General features: G+C 48.4%; 1 protein-coding gene across 2 annotated transcripts in view; it reads right to left on the minus strand.

Moving 5' to 3' along the window:
* Positions 1 to 19,628, minus strand: part of SLIT3 (slit guidance ligand 3) — a 617,936-nt gene that overhangs the window by 15,965 nt on the left and 582,343 nt on the right. For both annotated transcript variants that reach the window (XM_077137609.1, XM_077137610.1), the window contains 6 exons: positions 17,299 to 17,396; positions 14,428 to 14,567; positions 11,147 to 11,240; positions 5,194 to 5,331; positions 4,056 to 4,296; positions 608 to 738 (listed from right to left, as the gene is read on the minus strand). In XM_077137609.1, coding sequence (XP_076993724.1) covers positions 608 to 738; positions 4,056 to 4,296; positions 5,194 to 5,331; positions 11,147 to 11,240; positions 14,428 to 14,567; positions 17,299 to 17,396 — 842 coding nt within the window. The remainder of the gene's footprint in view (positions 1 to 607; positions 739 to 4,055; positions 4,297 to 5,193; positions 5,332 to 11,146; positions 11,241 to 14,427; positions 14,568 to 17,298; positions 17,397 to 19,628) is intronic.

Below are 19,628 nucleotides of genomic sequence, written 5' to 3' on the forward strand. Positions count from 1 at the left end.
ATGTCTTTTTGTATTAATTTTACCGAGAAGTAGCATTTCTATGATTTCACAGATGAAATTACTTAAGATGAAGCTAAATAAGAACAGTGTGCAGATTTAAAGTTGATGCAAGTAAAACCTCGAGTAATAGTATAGTTAGCATATCGGTAAGACATAAATCATGGCAATGGTTTGAAAGACTGAAGTTTAGGAAACGCTGTCCTTGCAACAGTTTGAAAGTCACGTAAGGAGTCATCCTGTTCCCTTGGCGTTCTTGAATTTCTTCCCCTTGAGTTTCATGCTAATCTCCTTTTATTTTCTTTCTTAAACTAATAAGAGATTAGGATGACATTTTGTAAAGGGCACCTCATTAAGCAGCCTCATCCCCCTTGGAGCACACCCCTCCATACAAAGAAGCCAGCTGGCCATTTATTTTATGGTAATGAGATGTCATCTCCCTGCAAGGGCCTGCCTTCCTTGCCTGCCTCTTCTTCCAACACCGCCTTCCTCCCCCCCATCCCCACCCCTATGAGAGGAGAAAGCGTGGATGCCTGGGGCAGTGGCATCAGAGTCACCTTGCAGGCTGGGACACTTGAGTGAAGAGGGCGGGAGTGAATGTGGTCCTTACCTGTACACCGTGGTGGGCGGGGAGCTCAGGCTGTCATAGATGAGCCTCACGTGGCCCTGGTACAGCTCCAACGCCAGCGGATCATTATCTCCCTTGTAGAGAAGGATGCCATTGTCCTTGTCAGTGGCCACCTGGAAACAGCGGCCAGCAGGAGGGTCAGGGCTCACCTGAAGCCTGACCTCCCCGGCCCCACCCCTCAGAACCTTCTTCCGTGTGCCAGCTCGGCAACCCGTCCCTGAGCTAAATTCATATCCGTGTTTCCTTCTCCATCTAATAAATTCCCACAGGGCAGGGCCTACAGTTTTACTTCAGCACATGCTGATTAAGCAGTTCGATTCAACAAATATTTACTGAGCACTCACTCTGTGCCACTGTCTTCCAGGATATTTCATATCATCTTCTAACTGTTCATTTATGAGTTCATTCAACAAGGAGCCTCTGTATGCCAAGCCCTGGAGTGATGTTTACTTACGTTATTTTAAATCATGGGTTAATTCATTCTTCTTCCATTCTTTTTTGCATTCATTCACTGGAACCATTTATTGGGAAGACAGAGACTGACTAAAGTCAGAGGCACTGGCCTCATAGACCTCGCAATACAGGGGCAGAGCCACATGCAGGGAGAAAAATCACAATGAAGTAAGGTGATGGGCCTCCCATAGGTGATGCAGAAAACCTAGATTTGAAAATCTGCTTGCAAAGAGAATCAATTAATTCTGGTTGTAACAGTGGGTTACACTGTGGATCCTGAGTCACTTTAACGACCAGGTAGGTGATTTGAGCTGGGCTTTGAAAGAGAAATAGAGAAGTTCCTCTGTCGGACAATGAGCAGCAGGGAAAGGGAGCTCCACAGCACAGGCAGTGGCATGAACCAAAGTTTGGAGATGTGTAAGATGTGTGTACACGTGGGGGGCAGTGAGTGGAGGTGAAGCTAGAAGTTCAGGTGGGGATCACCTGTCCAGCCTTATCTGGCCAAGCTACTCGCCCTCTTCAATGCTACTTCCTTTTGAGGCCTTCCCGATTTTCCCTAGACTAAGTTAGACTCTCCTTGCTTCCCTGCTCTATGAGGAGTCCCCAGACTTCTCTTCTTGCTACCTATCACATCCAGAATTAAATAATGATAAGACTACCTATTTGTTTAATGACTGTCTCCCACCCTTAGTCTTCAAGCTACATGAGAGGGGGGATCTTCCTATCTGTCTTGGTTGCCATGATATCCTCAGCATGGTTCCTAACCTAATGAGTAGGTCCCGTTAAATAGCAACTAAACAAATGGGGTATATTTGTTATCAGTTCCCCAGGGTCTGCCCTGCCCTGAGCATATAGAGGGAATTTGGAGAAACTGAGAAGCCCTTCACTTCTGTGTGTTTAGGCCCTAAGCAGTACTAGGCAGAGCTGAGGCTGGGGAAATGCGGGTCTTGACTGCCTCTGTCCAGCATGGACCCATGGCGTTGGGTTTGAGCGGGATGGGTGTTGGGTTTGAGGGATGCGAGGTGGCCTGGCCTCAGGGTCACATGTCTGTCCCTTTGTGGGGGAGGAAGAGGATCTGATGTGTACCAAGGGGAAGGGCTGTAGGTCCCTTTCTTTCTGCCCTCAGATGCTGTACTGGTGCCTCCTTCATCTTGAGTTCACTAGCACTTCTGACTCAACAGACAGAGAGAGTCGGGAGCCCAAACTGTAGTCTAGTCTTTCTCACTAGTGTGCAAAGAGATCCTGCCCTGGTCCCTGCTCCTCTGCGTCTGAGACTGCATAGAGAGAAGGTACTAATAGTAGTAATAATAATAATTATTATTATTGTTATAATTATAAACAAATTACTAACAGTTATCATTGATTCAATGTTTGCTATGCACTGTGCACTATGCTAAACATCTGGGGAACTTAAAAAATAGGAGTGTTCGGGCTTCTCCCCAGGCCAATGACAATCAAATTTCTGGTAGGTGGGGCCCAGGCAAAGAAAATGTATAAAGCTCCCCAGGTGATTCTAACGTATTGCCAAGGTTGAGAATCACTGGTTTTAGAAGTTGCTGCCCCGAGGGTACCCATTTGCCAGCCATCTGCCCAGAAGGGAGGAACTTCTCTGATTGGTCTGTGCGCTCCATCATCCCACCCATGTCTAGCCTGAGTCATGGGGTGTGAAGCAGGAGAGCACTGATGGGGTGTCTGGACATCTGGTGTGTTAGGTGCTGCTCTGGCTAGTTGGGACCCACAAGCAGGGTTCCTGGGTGGGGAGGACGGAGGGAGGGCAGACAAGAGGGCAGTGAGGTGAGCCCAAAAGGGTAATTGTCACAAGAGCTCTGTTCTCCTTTGTGCCCAGGATCAGCTCATTTCAGAAGCCCTTTTCTGCCGCACTGTAAGCTCCATAAGGACCATTCTATTTTTAACTTTTTGTGTACTTCTGCAAGCCCAGTGCCCAGAGTGGTACCTGACACATATAGTGCTCAAGAGATCTTTGTTGAATGAGTTTTTCCTCCGCAAGCTCCAGATCTAACCTAGGTTAACGTGGCCATAACCAAAAGGAGGGCATGGCTCCAGTTAGCCTCCAGCATCGCTCAGCCCCATGTGGCAACGGCCCTAACAGGCCCAGGCCCTCCAGCTGTGTCTCTGGGGTTCCTCCTCCCCAGCAAGCCCATCGGCAGGGGCCTGTTCTTTCTCCTGCCCTTGCTCTCACACCCACAGAGTAGCATTTAGGTCCTTCAGAAAAGTAGTTTGGAATAAATGTGCTCAGGTCCATAGTTAAGGAATCTGAAAGAAATCAGTCTGATCTTAAAAGAACTTGGCTCTTATGAAATGGTTTTCTGTTCTCTGGAAGTACCCTGTTGGGTTGTGCCTCTAGGCCCCTAAACATGCTGATCCCTCAGGCTCGACCCACCCCCTCCTGTGTTCTAACCACTACCCCACGCTGTTCTTCTCCTCAGCCCCTCGCCCTTCTATCTTCAGCAGGGCAACCCCTCCTGCTCATCCTTGCCATCTCAGCTTAGATGTGCTTGCCTCTGGGAGCCTTCCCTGATTTTCCTCTATGGGCTGGGATGTTGTCCCTCCCATGTGCCCCCACAGCACCCCAGGGACGGCACTGTCTGTTTCCTTGTCATCCTGCCCTAGGGCAAGGGGCTGTATCTGTCTTGTTTCACCACTGCACCCCTATTGCTGAGCTCAGGGTCTGGCATCTAGCAGCTGAATGAATATTTTCTAGAAGAATGAATGAATGAGGCTGGAAGTGGGGCTTCACACCCTCACACATTAGGGGTGTGAGCTGATCAGGAGTTGTCTGTAGAACCCTCTGGACAAAGCTGGCCCAGATCTTCCAAAGCTGAGTGTTGTACTAGTTGATTCTTTAGGAGAGGGAGCGGGACAGCTATGGTCGGGGACATCCCAGCTATTCTGGACGATTTGAGCTTTGGGGACATCATGGGGTACTTTCAAGATGGGGGTGGGGGGAAAGGCGCACCTGCAGGGAGATGTTGGCCTGGGGCCGGACCTTGGCAGAGGCCAGTTCCACGTAGGAGTCCTTGCCCACAAAGTTGACGGTGATGAGCTTCTCACACCTGGGGCCGGCAAAGCCTGGTGGGCAGCGGCAGGTGGGCTCCTGGTGCACTACGATGCACTGGGCCCCATTCTGGCACTCATACTGGTCGCACGGGCTGGTCTGGAGCAGGACCATGGGTGGGGGGTGCTCGCAGAAGATCCCACTGGAAGGGGGCAGTGAGCATAGGAGGGTGGTGGGAGAGGAGACAATCACAGTTATTTAGGCCAGAGAGTAATTAGCAGAGAGAGGTTGGAGGCATGATACAGTGCAGGCAGGCCAGATGGGAACTGGGGACCCAGTCCCAGCCCCACCTCTAAATGGGACAAGTCATTTTCTTTCTCTAAGCCTCAGTTTCCCCATTTTTAAAATGATGGGGGGTACTAGAGTACAATTTCCCGGATGTCGGTGTCATAACAATAGCCTGGGTGATCTGTTAAAAGAGCCAAGTCCCAGCTTCTTCTCCCCACTCCCCAATTCTAATTCAGTAGGGGAGCAGGGGAGGGGGATCAGGGATTTGTATTTTTTACAGACCTCTGATACAGACAACCATGGGCTTTGACCAAGGCTCATTTGCAAATTCTGCATTAAGCTATCCAATGGATCTGGATTTGCATTTACGCCATCCATTGAGGACTGATAAACACAGAAAGGTCCCCTGTTCTGACTTGGTCTCTCCTTCTGCCATACTCCACACACATCTCCTGACCACCTGGCCAGAGCCTCCCATCTATAATTTCTCCTCCTGGCTTCACTAATTTCAGAGACTGAACCTAAATCTTCCCATTCATCCCATTTTTCTGCAACTGAAGTGTCATATAGTTTTTATTCTCCAGCCTGGAAAGAAGATTCCAGCCTGCATGGTCATGTGCCTCCTGGCCTCTCCTGACTCCACCCCCACTCCAATGCTGGGCTCCAAGATGGAATCTTGGATTCCATTAGATGGAATCAAGTCCAGGCTTGACATTATGTAAGCTGGAACCTTAGTCCTAAATCCACATGGAATTGCACTGGATGGCTCTTCTCTCCAACTCCTTCTTAGGCACCACCCCAACCCCCATACCTGAAGCCCTGAGGGCAGGTGCATGTGTAGCCATTGACCGCATCCACACATGCAGCACCATGGCGGCACTTGTGGTCCACGCAGTCATCATTGTTCGTCTCGCAGAGCTTCCCACTGTAGCCAGGGAGACATTCACACCTGGAACACAGGCAGAGTGAAGCTGTTGCATAGGACCTGGCAAGCTTCCAAGTGGTTGCACTCATGTCTCGCCTCACCAGATGGCCTTTCCCTCCCTTCTGTCTACCCAGATTCCTCTCAACTGTCAGGCTCTATAAAGCCTGGCTCCATGTTAGGTTTCACCTGCAGTCCGTAAAAACCTTTGTTCCTGCAAGTTGATGTCTGTTTCCTGTAGGAGCGAGTCTTATTTTCAGGGGTCAAGTTTAGGAGCACAGGGTTGGAATCACAAAGATTTCGGCTTGGCTCTGCTGGTTTCCATAGAGAATTAACACTCAGTGAAGTACTTCCTCTGTGCCAGGCACCTTTCATTGAGTACCTCCTGAGGCCTCCCAGCGACTCTGCAAAGGGGGTCCTATCATCTTCCACTAAGAGAAGGAAAACGGGGCTCAGAGAGAGCGAAGTAACTTCCTTGAAGCTGCCATAGAATAGTTCACACTTACTAAGCATCAGACACTGTTCTAAGTGTATCAGTCATACATTGCCTGTCTGTGTTTCAGTCTCTTCATCTTTAAGTGGGATTGGTGATAAATAACTCTACCTCTTATGGTTGCTTTAAAGATTAAATGATATCCTCTGTGGAGTGCAGTATATAGACATTGAGCAAACAGTCAACATGACAGGTCAATGATGCTAATGATGATGAAGAAGATGCTACTGTCTGCACTCCCCTTGATTTCGTTGTTTGTTCATTTATTCACAGAAATTAGGAGGGGGATAAAAAGGGTGAAATCCCTGGGCCCTTCATAAATGGTTCATGTTTTCCAGCAGACAGGATGGGAGCTACTGCCCGACCCAGGCCCTGTATCCCGGTCCTGCCTTTCTCGAAGGGCAGCTCCATCACCAGTCCTGTGAGCTAAGCCTTTAAACCTTTCCAGAGAATTCTGTCCCAGCGGAAACTTGGTCTTCCTGACTGTGCACCAAAACCCTGCCTCCCTGGGCCCCTCTCTCTGGGGTGATGCTACGTGGAAGTCCCAGTCCTGACTGTAACAAATTGCTCAGCTGCTTAGGTCATTCCACACATGCAAACCCAAACATTTCCTGGCTCTTCTGCCTCCTGTGAGGTCTGCGGCCTGAACACTCCTTTCCAGGTCTCCCCACTAAATACCACCGGGAACAGCAAAAATGATAACCAGCCTATTCAGGTCAGGGGAGGAGGTGGCACGGGTAGGGGAGGTGGTACAGGTGGTGCAAGTGAAGAAGGAAGCCGGCCCTCTGAATACTATGGAACAAAGGAGCCCGGCTGGGTAAGCACCTGGCAGAGGGATGAAGCTTCCTTCACCCTCCCCTTTCTTCTTCCCCTTTCAGAGTGGACAGAAGTTGGATGGATTCCACAAATGGGTCATGGCAGCACTGGGGTTCACAGTGCATGGTGCAGGCTGTGGATTCATGGTTAGGTAAATGCTGGGGGAGTGGGAGTGCCCCTGAAGGTTGACATGTTCTAGAACCAGAGGATCTACTACTGGGCTTCAGTACAAAAGGGTGAAGTCTGCTAAGATCTGCCCAGTTCACCTTTATTCGAGTGGTAAATGTTGAATAGGTGACCTCGGGGTGAGGGCAAACTGCCTTCTGCTGTATTGGAGATTGCAAACTCTCATACGAGGGCCGTAAGCAACTCTAGTCTTTTAAAGAGACAGAATAGAAATGGCTCTGTGGGGGCATCTGCTCCATATACCACAGTCCATACCTCAGCTATTGTGTGAAACCTGCCCTGGTAGGCATTTGAGTTTGTGTCACCTTAATTCTGCAAAGTACCTGCAGAGCAACTCAAACTGTAGGACCATTGCCAAGGCCATGATAGCTGCCCAGTACTTACAAGATAAAACCCAACCTTTTAAACGTGGAGTTCAAGGCTACTGATAAAGTCTTCATTAGGAATTCAGGAAACTACTCTCACTCCTGGAGTAAGCAGTGGAGATCTGGAGGCAAATATGTTTACATTTTTCTTTTTACTACTATAGCCCTCTCCCCACAACAGTGTGTCTCAAACTCTACACACAAAACCTCCTAGAGTAGGGGGTGGCAGGGAAAGGGAGGTCTTGTTAAAAAGCAGATTCTGATTCAGGGAGTCTGGAGGGGGGCCTGGGACTTAGCATTTCTAACACGCTCCCAGATGATGAAGATGCTGCTGGTCCATGAACCTCACTTCAAGCAGCCAGGACCTATGCAGCATTTCATCTACGCAAGAGAATTATCCAGCGACACAACCTGCATTACCTATTGTTAAAATATTTTATTTACCTCTTTCTCTTGAAGTATAAGGTTTGTGCAATTTTGATATTTGTTGGTCTATTGAATCTGGACAAGGGGCAGTAAACAAAGGGACATCTTGATTCCAGGACATCAAGAGTATCTGGATTTAGTGGAGGAATCAGTCCTACTGATGTTTGACCCTTTCAGCCCCACCCCTTTCTGTGTATGTGTGGGCAGCTTATTTCATCCCACTATGCCTCAGCTCCCATATCCATAGAATCTGGATAAGAGATTCTGCCTCTTAAGACTGTTGAGTCTTCAGTAAGAGATGGTGCAGGGTCTAACACCTAAGAAGCACTCAGAGCATGTTAGTCACTGTGATCTGTGCTACTGCTGATATTTTCAGCTACTATTTGTTGAGGTTGTTGAGACTTCTTCATAAGAGCCACATCCAAGGAAATCTTCAAACATTTTCAAATTTGGGTACAGGTTGCCTTGGCTGCCTATTTCTCTTGTTAATACTATAGCCTATCTGGGATGTGAGTGGTTATGGTGATGGCAGGGGGTGGGGAGGGATAAAATTCTAGGGTGGGATAAAATTACAGAATGTTGCATTGGGAGAAAAGGATTTTTGATTTAAATATGTTTTTAAAAAAGACATTATTGAGTTGGGCTAAAGACCTCCTCAAGATTCTAGGAGGCACCATGCAGAAATAAAATACCTCAAGATTGCAAAAGCTAAATTTGCCTTTTTTGGTATTGTTCTATAACTCTAGAGGCCTTGGCTACAAAAAGGGGGCTTTTGAGGAACAAACATCAGAGGATCAGGATAAGGAGCCCCCCATTTATGTTTCTAGCTTCGAGTCTCCATCACTGCCAACCCCAGATTTGCACCCTAGACCCCATCTTCCCAGGCTTCATATTCGCTGTGCTCTTTCAAGCCAGCATTTCCTAAGCTTACTGTCCACTCAGCCTGGAATGCCATTTACCTCCTCCCCATCAGTGGATATGCCACTCATTCTTCATAGCTCAGAATCCCCATCACCGTTCCCTGCCCCTTCCTAGGAACCACCCCCAAGTACTTTGCTAGTCAGTTTTGTCTGCCCTGTTTTGGGTTCAAGTTTGTGTTTTCACATGTCTCTTCCTTCCTCTTTGCTCCTTCATCCAGTTCGGCTTCCTCACAGCATCCAGCACTGCACTTGGTAAAGAGCAGGCCTGAACTGAACTGAAGTCAAATCTGGGGTGGGGAGGGGGATTGCAAGAAGCATCCCTTACCGCACACTTATATAACATGGCTGTCTGAAAGCCTGGCCTGGTATATCTCAGAAGAGGACAGGAGTTATATGGTGGCATACCTGGAAGGACTGATGCTTCCTTTGAACCCAGAAAAACCAGAGGCCCTGACACACCTCTTGTACTTTCCTGGTGATGAGCTCTAGGCTTGGGATGCCAAAATAGAAAAGGTGCACCCAAGAACAGTCATACTCATATTCTCCTTGGAGCCTCTCTTCTGCTAGATTCTTTAGTTATTAGCCTCTTTGCCCCACTGTGGGGCCCTCTGCCCTCTTCTCAGCCCAACAAAATTCCACCCATTCTTTTGAGGCTCACCTCACATCCCACCTAAGGGGGAAACCTTCCCTCTTTGCTACAGCAGGCTCTTCTCTCCCCTTCGGCAACACTCAGAGCCAGAAATATGGGGCCCAGAGATCCCTCCTTTTCCAAATGTTTTCTGTGCCTATTTCTCTTCTCCCAAGTCCATGGCAAGGAACTGGAGGGGAGGAATAAAAACCTCTTACAGTCCCCACAATAACTCCATGCAATGAGCATTAGTGGATAGATGGGGGAGGGGAGTGGGCAAGTAGAGAACAACAACTAGAACTATGATTCATGAATTCTAGGATTCTAAGAAATTATCAGTTCAGATTTTGGGAACCCATGGTTCCAACTTCCTAACATTCTGTGATTTTCTGGTTTGATTAGTCTCAGGATTTCTAAGTCTTGGGTTTCCATGAAGTCCTAATATTTGTGGCATAGAATCACAGTCTCAAAAATGCCAGAGTCTAAGAACTTACGACCTAGGATTGGGCAGACTCTTGAAAGCTCCTTGGATCCATGTAGTCTAAAGCATGAACTTCTACCATTCCAAATGCTGGAAATGTTACAGGACAAAAGACTCGTCAGGGTATTCCAAACAACCCTTTGTCTTTGCCAAAGACCAGTCCAGGTCTGGTTGCTCTGGTTTCTGCCTATTACCTCAACCCCTGACTCCTGTATTACAGATTTCCCTTCTGGTGCTGGCCAGAGCCTGTTGGAGGAGGAGAAAGAGGTAATGCATGTAGAAGGCAGCTTAGGGACTGGGAGGGTATTCTTGGCGACAGGGTTCTGGGATGTTGCTCTTGATGTAAAGAAAACTCCCAAGTCTTCAGGGTCTTAGGATGTTCTCCAGAAGAGGCAATGGCAGAAGGCTGTTCTGGAAGAAGAGTGGAGGAAAGAGGTGGCGACAGAGTCCAGTGGGGATTTCCTAGGAGCACCATTTGATTCTTAGACCTAGGAACTGGGGTGGTCCTTGGGTGGCCTCTCCATCTGCCCTTGGAATTGCTCTGTGTGCTTCCCTAGCTTCTACTGGCTCCACTGTTCATCATGTAGATAGCCTCCCCCAAAGGCCATGGTTGCTGAACTGAGACATCGCTCACTCCTCCCACCCAACCTCCTAACACACACAGGTGCAAAACTAGCAAAGGTGCTGTACAGCACCTACAGTGCTGTGCTGCACAGAGAGAAGGTGACCTAATACCCTTGCACTCTGCTTCCCCTGTGGGTTGGCTCCACTTTTGTAGCTCTGGAAAGAAGATATACACTGAGAGAGATGGAGAATGGAGATGGAGGATGGAGAATGGAGATGGAATTTGGAGGATGGAGATGGAGAATGGAGGATGGAGATGGAGATGGAGGATAGAGAGGGAGATGGAGAATGGAGGATGGAGATGGAGATGGAGATGGACGATGGAGATGGAGATGGAGGATGGAGATGGAGATGGAGGATGGAGGATGGAGATGGAGATGGAGAATGGAGGATGGAGATGGAGGATGGAGGATGGAGATGGAGATGGAGGATGGAGGATGGAGATGGAGATGGAGAATGGAGGATGGAGATGGAGGATGGAGGATGGAGATGTAGATGGAGAATGGAAGATGGAGATGGAGATGATGGAGATGGAGAGAGGTAGAGATTAAGGTAGAGAGGTAGAGAGAGAGAGAGAGAAAGTGGGGAGACAGCAGAGTGGACAGAAGCATCTATATACAGAGAGGGAGAGATACAGATATTTAGAAAGAGACAAATATATACTTGAAGAGAGAGACAGGTATAGACAGAGACAGAGGCACACACATAGGGAAACGGACACAGACTGAGATAATCATACCAAGACTGAATCAGAAATAAAAAGAAACACACGGTAACACACATATAATAGGCAGAGAGAGAGAATGAGAGAGTAGAGAGAGAGACCCAAAGGCCCTACATCAGACCCAGAATGCTGGAGGCAGTTTCTCAGGCCTGTGTGCTGGGCACGAAGCCAAGCCTTACCTGAATCCTTTGTCCAGGGAGATGCACTTGGCCTCATGCTGACAGAGGTTCAGCCCAGGCACGCAGTGGTCAATCACTTCATCGCACAGCTCACCTGGAAGGGGGTGTGTGAGAGAGAACTCAGGTTCCTGGGAGGGCAATGGGGGGACACCCTGGTCCGAGGATCAGACTCATCCAGCCCCTGGTCAGGAGATCATGGCTACAGGAGCCCTGCATTCTCTCTCGGTGTATCCTAGTTCCCGTACCTCAGTTTCCCTAGCAGTGGCAATGGGAAGAGACCACTGTCTCCCCTGGGCACTGTCATAGCACATTTGACTGTTTCACTGGATCATGCAGGGGCTGCTGTAGCTGCAACTGCAGGAGGCCAGACCCTACCTCGGGCCATTTGTTTTTTCATTCCACTCGCATTTATGGAGCACAGCTTATGTGGCAGGTAATGTGCCATGTGCTGGGGACATACAGTTATCTACTCCTGTCTTCCCCCACAGCCTAACAGATGACTACAACACAGAGTTGTAAGAGTGGTCATCAGAAGCCCAAAAGGGGACCCATAATCCCACCTAGGTGGTGAGAGGTGGCTTCTTGGAAGAGCTGGCATGTCTTAGTAGCATAGTTTAACTGTCATACATAAGTAAGCCTCTTGGATTTTCTCAGGGAAGAAAATATGAAAAGAATTTAAGTTCTGGTCTCTGGATACCTTCCCTTTAAAGTTCAGAGTGTTACAAAATACCTAACAGGCCATAAATACCTGGTGATGGCTCTTGCCTATAAGCCCTGAAAAGCTCACACCACCTGAAAATGGGCTTTAGGAAAGTGGGGGCAAGGGGAGCGGTAAGACAGGATGGCAGCTCCCCCACTCCTTACAGCCACACTGGATTTTCAGGTCAGTAGCAGATTCACCTCTGAGCATGGAGCTACCTCAAATTCTATTCAGTCAAGTCCAGAGGAGGGTGATCTAAGAGGGGAAAACAACTACTCATAGAAGTTCTCTTTGCGTACACGGGTGGGGGCAGGAGAAGGCTGCCTGGGCTGCTTCTCCAGGAGGCATGGCAGGGGGAGGTCCTGAGGGCTGGCTGGAGGGCACGTGAGTGACAAACACAGTCAGGAACTTGCTTCCTGCAGTGGTGGAGACAAGCTGACCCCTTAACCCAACAAGGTGGGTAGGGCGTCCAAACCCCTCCTCTCCACGTTTTCCCCTCAGCCTCTCAAGACCAGAGGGCACTGTGCTCTTTATAAGCCTCCTTCTCTTCCTTGACCCCCAGAGAGAAACGAAGTGGACAAGTGTCTGGGTGGGACATTTGCTGGAACAGGGAAATCCATGCTGTCCCACTCTCCAGACAAAGTTCCTCTTCCTGAAATCAGAAGTGTACCCCAGTCAACTGTAGACACCAGGCAGCACTTCACTGGGAACAGGAGACCAGGTCAATAAGTAACTCTTCAGCTCCCACTCTTCAAGTTTCTCTCTCACCACCCATTCTAACTCATTTTAATTTTAGTTCAAAACCTTTTAAACACCCCTCTGCCTTCTCCTTCTTATTGCTGGGATTTTTATTCTTATTTGGTACTGAGCAGATTCTTCTGGACTAATGATTTAACTTGATAAATCATCTCATGTCAGGTAGACCAGAAACCCACGGGCTGAGGGCATGCCTTAGACTTCTTTATATCTCTAGTGGTTGATTCAGTGGCACCTACATACAGGAGGTACACAATGAATGCTGCCTGATTCTCAGTCAACTCTTGGCTATTTATTTTTTTTCTTTGCATAGGAAGGCACCGGGAATTGAACCCAGGTCTCCAGCATGGCAGGTGAGAACTCTGCCTGCTGAGCCACTGTGGCCCACCCTCTTGGCTATGAGTTTGCCCTGAGAAGATGGAAAGAGTAGGGAATAAGGGAGATAGATATTCGGCATAGTTCCCATGCCTTCTTCCGGCACACACACTCTTCTGGGACCCCAGGAGGCCCAGGCTTAAGTGGAGTGGGTGATTTTCTCGGTACACTCCAGTAGTCCCCAAAGTGTGGCTCTGGGGTGGGGGTGGATCCTTGTCAATTGGAGCATTATGAAGATACAGGATCTGAGGGGTGATGGTGACTACTTGGCATCCTTCTCTGCAAGCCTCAGCACTGTACCTATTAATCATCCAAGTCCTCCCACACTCCCACCTCATTGTTGGTAGGTTTCAATGGGCCAAGGCGTAGTTGTATCAACCTCATGTTCATCCTTGCCTTAGGCCGGTATTTCCTAAAACATGTTCCCTGTAACGCAAAACCTCTGGGCTGGATATGGGTGTGGGTGGGGAGTGGGAAGCACTCTGGGGTCAAACAAGTTTGAAAACTGCAGGGTTAAATAAAGCTAAATAGGCTTCTTTAAATAGGACTTGTCAGAACCTTTAGTATGCTAATGTGTATCATGGAGCTCCAAGAAGAGGGTTGTCATTATATTTAGTGCTTCCCAAACTTATTTGCCCATGTAGCCTTTTCCTTGAAGAATTCATGGCACTTGTGTTTTATGGAACTACAATCTGGGATATACCACTTCAGGTTGATCTTTTAACAAAGAAGGCTGTGCTTATATCACTTGGGGACATAGCATTTTGTTCCTCAATATAGTGACATTTTTAACTGTCTTCATTAGGGACTGTTAATGTTGGAAATAAACATTTTGCATTTTGGGGGTGGGTGGGTAGAATGATTATCCTGAGAAATAACTTCCTGTGGGAAACTTTTCCTGGATTCCCAGGCTATGTTATGTTCCTCCTCTAAGATCCCATAGTTCACTGCCTTATGGACATTATGTTCTTATTCTGTTGAATACAAGTCTCTCTCTACTTGACTAATAAGCTTCATATGAAAAGGAACTTTGTCTTGCTCACTTTTGTATCCCCAGCTCCTAGTGCATTGTCTGTGCCAGGAAAATGTGGATTTCCAGAGAAGGCTGACTAGACCTGAACACAGCACAAACACAGTGCAAGAGGCTGACCGCCAGTCTCAAAGGTCTAGTTAACCTTCTCTATTGGGGTTCTCAGGTCCCCAAAGGAGGGGATGGCTATCTACTAAATGAACAGATGGCTGAAAAAGCCCTTGGAACCTGCTTCAAAGTGGGAGGGAGCTAGTGCTTTTCTAGGAGGTGGGAGTAGAGGAGGTAATCAAGCAACAGAGAAGGCCAGTCTCTGTCTACATGGGGAAAGGAAGTAGGGTCCCTGGAAGAGGCTAAGAAAATGGCATTATTCTAGTTTGTGACAGCCACCCCTCCCACGCTTATGTGTCATGGGGTCCCTACCTGTGTAGTTTGGCAGGCACACACACACATAGTTGTTGATCCCATCCACACAGGTGGCATTGTTTTCACAGTCATTGTCTTCACAGTCGTCTGGGTTGATCTCACATTGCTGCCCTTCAAAGCCCAGAGGACAGGAGCAACTTTGGGGACATGTTGGGTGGGGGAGGAAGGAAGGCGGGAGGCAGGGGAGGGGGTGAATTGGAATGAAAGAGAGGAGGAAGGGGAGATAAGGTTAGTCATCTTCTTCGCTGGAAGGAGATTCCAGGTAGCACTTTGGACACACGAGACCTTGCGGTCCCGAACAGGGAGGTTCTTAGGTTCATAGGAGCCTAAGAGGTCATTTCATCTTGCCCCTGTCTCTGGGCTATATTATATATTTCCTGGCCCTGAATGGTTGCTTTGTCCCTGGGGGCAATTTCTGCCAAGGAATGGCTGCTTCTCCATTCCTCAGGCTGGAAACTCCTGGGTATAGCTTAAATTTCCCCAACTGTCCTCTAAACTTTCCTTCCTTAGGGTCTTCTGTGGCATAGAACCCTTTGTAGACAAAGAGAGACACACAGAATATCAAATGGCCTGCCTTAAATGACTTTCCCACTTGAAGGCAGCTTTTCTCTCTTGAGTGGGAACAGAGTATGGTGGTCAAAATTACAGGCTGGATTTCCTCGGAATGAATTTTCAGTCTGCTACTATTCCTAGCTGCTTGACCTTGGGAAAATTACTTCAATGCTTTGTGTTTCAACTTTCTCATCTGTTGACTGGGGTAATATTATCTACCTCCAGGGTTGTATGAAGATTAAATGAGATTTCAGTAGACGGGTACAAAGGTTCAGAACCCTGGATATTCAAGAAAAGTTACATCTTCAGAGCCAGACAGGAGATAGGTTTCCAAAGGGTCTTAAGCCTTGATGTTGCACAGTTGTTTCCCTGAAGATGAGTTCCTTTGGCCCTCCCCAGAGTAATGGGATTGCCTGGCAGTGGGATAGGGGTGACTGGTCAAGGGAGAAGGGTGGCTGATGAGTGGGTGGAAAGTGGGAAGGAGGCTAGAGATGCCCCTGTCCTCACTGGAAACTATGGCTATTTAGGTGTGGTGACTTGGGGCAGGCCTTGTCTCCTGTCTTGGACTTCACCTTCTGTTCTATCCTACCAGCTCTGCCAGCCTTTGCTCTTTTCTTAAGCAGGTAATGCATCAAGGGAGAAGCAGATCTATGAAGCAATAGGTAATACTTCCAGAATTCTGAATTTTAGGAGGGAAAGAGCTCTCCCTGACAAGTGTCCCTTCCCTTCATCAGTTTCCCGGGTGCTGACATGACAAGGGAGAACTATTCCATGTCCAGGGCCTCTGGGCACTGGGGCTGGAGTGTTTGGTCCTGCCCCTTGGCAAGTACAAATGACATGGGAAATGCCATCCCCAATTCTTTAGGCCTCATTGCTTTAACCTACACCCCATTTCCAGCTCTCATCCTGTAGATCTGGGACCTTTAACTTGAAAAATGTGCTCTAAAAATATTTCAAGCTTATCTTAAACTCCTCAACACAGGAGAGGATAGAAACGGGATCCTCTGCTCACCCCACCTCCGGCTGAGATGGGAGAAAGGCAATGGCTTGGCTGGGTGGAAAAGAGCCTGGGCTTCAGCCCTGGAGGTGGCTGAGGTGGGGTCCCTACCTCGGTGAGATTCTCTGTGGCTTCATCTCACTCCTGCTCCCTGCCTCTTTCTATCAGTGAGCAGGAGCCAGGCAAGAGTGGGAGGTTTAGGCAGCTTCAGGCAGGAAAAGGAACTCGGCTTTGAATTTCACTTTTTAGGAGTCAGAGTTTGATAGGCCTGGCTTGGCAGGTGGACATGTGGACGGGCTGGGTTCCCTGAGAGTCCAGAACCTGATTTCTTTCATAGACCACAGTGTAGCCATGTTGATGGGCCACTGGCCAGAGTGCCTTTGGTAATTAATTGTTTGCAGCCTGAGCTCTCAGATGCCTGCACGGAGCTTGGCATCCAATACTCACACCCCCATCCCTTTTATTCCTGAGGGGTTGCCGCATAACACCCTGGCACATTAGAGGTGCCAAGGAAGCCAGTTCCCAATGGCTCACTTTTGCCAGGGCCATAGGCTGGGAAAGCGGGCATCTGAGAGCAGCTGAGGGAGGGTGGGAGGCAGGAAGAGGGCCGACTGTGGGGCGGAAACCTAATCTCATTCCTTGGACAGGAATGAGAAAAACTTGAGGGCCTTCTATCCCCTTTTGTTCCTCAGAGTTAACTGCTAGAGATGAAAGAGGATTGTAAGTGGGGTTGGAAGATCCAGGAACCCATGTCCATTTCACTGCTCCACGTGACTAGGAAAAATCAATCTCTGTGCCTCAGTTTCTTCATCTGTTAAATGGGGATAGTACCTACCTACTGGATAGGGCTGTTGTGAGGATTTAAATGAGATAATACATGACTAGTGCCAGGCGCACAGTGAATACATAATCAATGCCACCTATTAATATTTTCATTTATAACAGACAAGAATGGTGGACTTCTCAGGCATGCAGGTCTTTGAACCATCATCCCATTTTTTTCTGCCTTTAGCTAATATTCATTTGGAGTCCTCCTGGTTTTAGAGATAGACTACCTGGATTCACATTCCTATGCTATTGCTTACTAACTGTGAGACTGTGGGCAAAGGATTTATCACCCGATGCCTCAACTTCTTTACCTGCAAAGTTAGGATAGTAATACCTCCCTGGCAGAGTGTGAAGATGCATTCACAGAAAGGGCTTGGCATAGTGTGGGCACGGAGTAGGTCCTAAGTGAACACAACTCTCCATCTTCAGCCTGCTCCAAGGAGTCTGTGGATGAGGCTCTGGGAGGTAAAGGCCCAAGGGGGAGCTGTTACCTGAACCCATCCTTGTGACTCTCGCTCAGGTGGCAGGTGCCTCCATGCTGACAGGGGTTCTGGATGCAGGTATTGATGGGCACAGTGCAGTCCTTGCCCTGAGAAGCAGAAAGGGAGAGGCGCCTGGTTAGGAGGCCTGCAACGGCCACCACGACCCAGGAGGCCCCCGGGAGTTCCCAGCATCCTCTGGGACAGACCCAGGAAGGTGACCACGAGCTGGTCCCAGGACAAGATGCCGTGTGACGTGGAGACAGCCAAAGGGAGCCCTAGCCTCTGGTCATCTGTAGTGGGAAGGGGGGGCTATTGAGTCCAGGTTCTAGCTTCACCACTCTCCAGAATCCCAGAATCCACACCCTTCTCTCTGTCCAGGGAATGAGCACAGGCTTTGGACACAGGAACACCTGGCTTCATATTCCAGCTTCAACTCTTCCTGGTTGGCTGATCTTATCCTCTGCAAGCCTACCTCATAGAGTTGTCAGAAGAATTTGATTAGACTATTCATAGAAGGAAGTGCTTAATATTATGTAACACAGCCAGTACAAAGTAAGCATTCTATGAATGCCAGCAGCAGATATTATTATTATTACGAGTCTTGTTGAGACTTAAACATAATCTATAATTTGAAAAGGATGAATGGAAGGCTGAAATATGGCCAACAGAACTTGCCTACTAGCAACTGATGACCCCAACTTATCTTTGATTTCTCTGGAGTGGGATCCAGGTGTTAGAATTTAATCTACAGTCTCCCAAGTGATTCCACTGTTAGACCAGGTTGAGAACACCTGTCATAGAGGTTTGGGTGGGGTGGGGTGGAATAGTGTTCCTTAGTATTGAGTGGTCAGAGCCGACCCATCCAAAGGGGCCATCTGAGCTGGGAAGTAGCCAAATGTGTGGTAGGTGAGCCAGGTGGAAGGGACATGGAGGGAGACCCCAAGGCACCAAGACCCGATGTCCCAGGGTTTCAGGCAACTCCTGGCCTTCTGGCTCCAGCTTTTCCTCTAGGGCCGATGGACCAGTGCTGTCCCCCATCTTGGCAAGCAGTCCCCTGCAGGATCTGGTAGGGCGGGGTCTGGGGAAGCAACTGCTGAGTTTGTTTCTGGGCCATGGGCTCAGTGGCTTGGCCACCGTGCCAGGCGTGGGTGATACTGTGAGCCCTCCCACTGCCACGCCATCTGCTCGCCTCACCATCTGCTGAGAAAATCCTCTTCCCTCTTCTGTGACCACCAGTGCCCAGGATGAAATAGGACTGGGACTTCCTGGCAGGGATGTTGCCTGCAGGGCCTGCCTTCCTGCTATTCTCAAATGGGCCAGAACCTCAGGCCCAGTTTCCAGGCAGCCAGAAGGCCTGGGCCAGGTCTGTCTGGTCTCCTCCTGCCCCACAATGGTGAGAGCAGGAATCGAAGGTTTCTTGGAGAAGAGAAAGAGTATGTGATTTGGTTGGGAGCTGGTTTATTCTAAACCAGAGCAATAAGAGGCATCTTTAGAAAATCAGTGCGAGAAATGGAAGATGCAAGACTAACTCTCACAAATGTTGATTGAGCACATTTTCCACGCCAGATCTCATGCTAAGATTTTTATATTCATGATCACATATAATGTTCACCATATCCCTCTGGGATTGGAACTATTGCCAGAATCTCCATTTTAATAGATAGGGAAGGGAGACTGGGAGAGTGAGGTAATGTGTCCAAGGTTGCACAGCCAGGAAGTGGAACAGGCAGCATCAGAACCCAGACACTTGAGTGTAAGCCAGCCCTGGCAACTTCTTTGCTAAACCACTTATTCTGCCCCTCAAAACACGGGCTCTGGAGTTAGACAGATTGGAGTACAAATTCTGGTTTAGGGCACACATAATAGCAAACCCCATCATTTAACAAGTATTTCTTTGAGGAAAGTATCAGTCTTCTCTGAGCTTTATTTTTATTATCTATAAAATGGGAATAATATTACTTATCCCATGGAGTTAGTTAATGACTCAAAGTCACATATATAAGGCACCTGACACATAATGGCAGCTCCATAAATAACAGCTCTTCTGAGAACTATTATTATATTATCATCATCATCATCATCACCATCATCATCAAGGATTAGAGGCAGGGCTGAGTATGGGTGATTAAAATGCTTTTTTCCTGATTTTTGGTGGTTGCAAATAGCTCAGGAGTGTGGGGCTGACAGAGGCATGGGCCAGGAAAGGCAGGTCAGGGGAAAGAAAACCTTGAGAAGCTCCAGGTAGCTCTGCCCTGGCCCCTGCCTTCGGCCATCCTCTCTGCTCTGGGGAACTCTCAAGGACTCGGGAGCTAGGTTGGATCCTCTCCTGGAGGTGGTGG

The sequence above is a fragment of the Tamandua tetradactyla genome, chromosome 20 (genome assembly GCF_023851605.1).
Source record: "Tamandua tetradactyla isolate mTamTet1 chromosome 20, mTamTet1.pri, whole genome shotgun sequence".
Classification (NCBI taxonomy): Eukaryota; Metazoa; Chordata; class Mammalia; order Pilosa; family Myrmecophagidae; genus Tamandua; species Tamandua tetradactyla.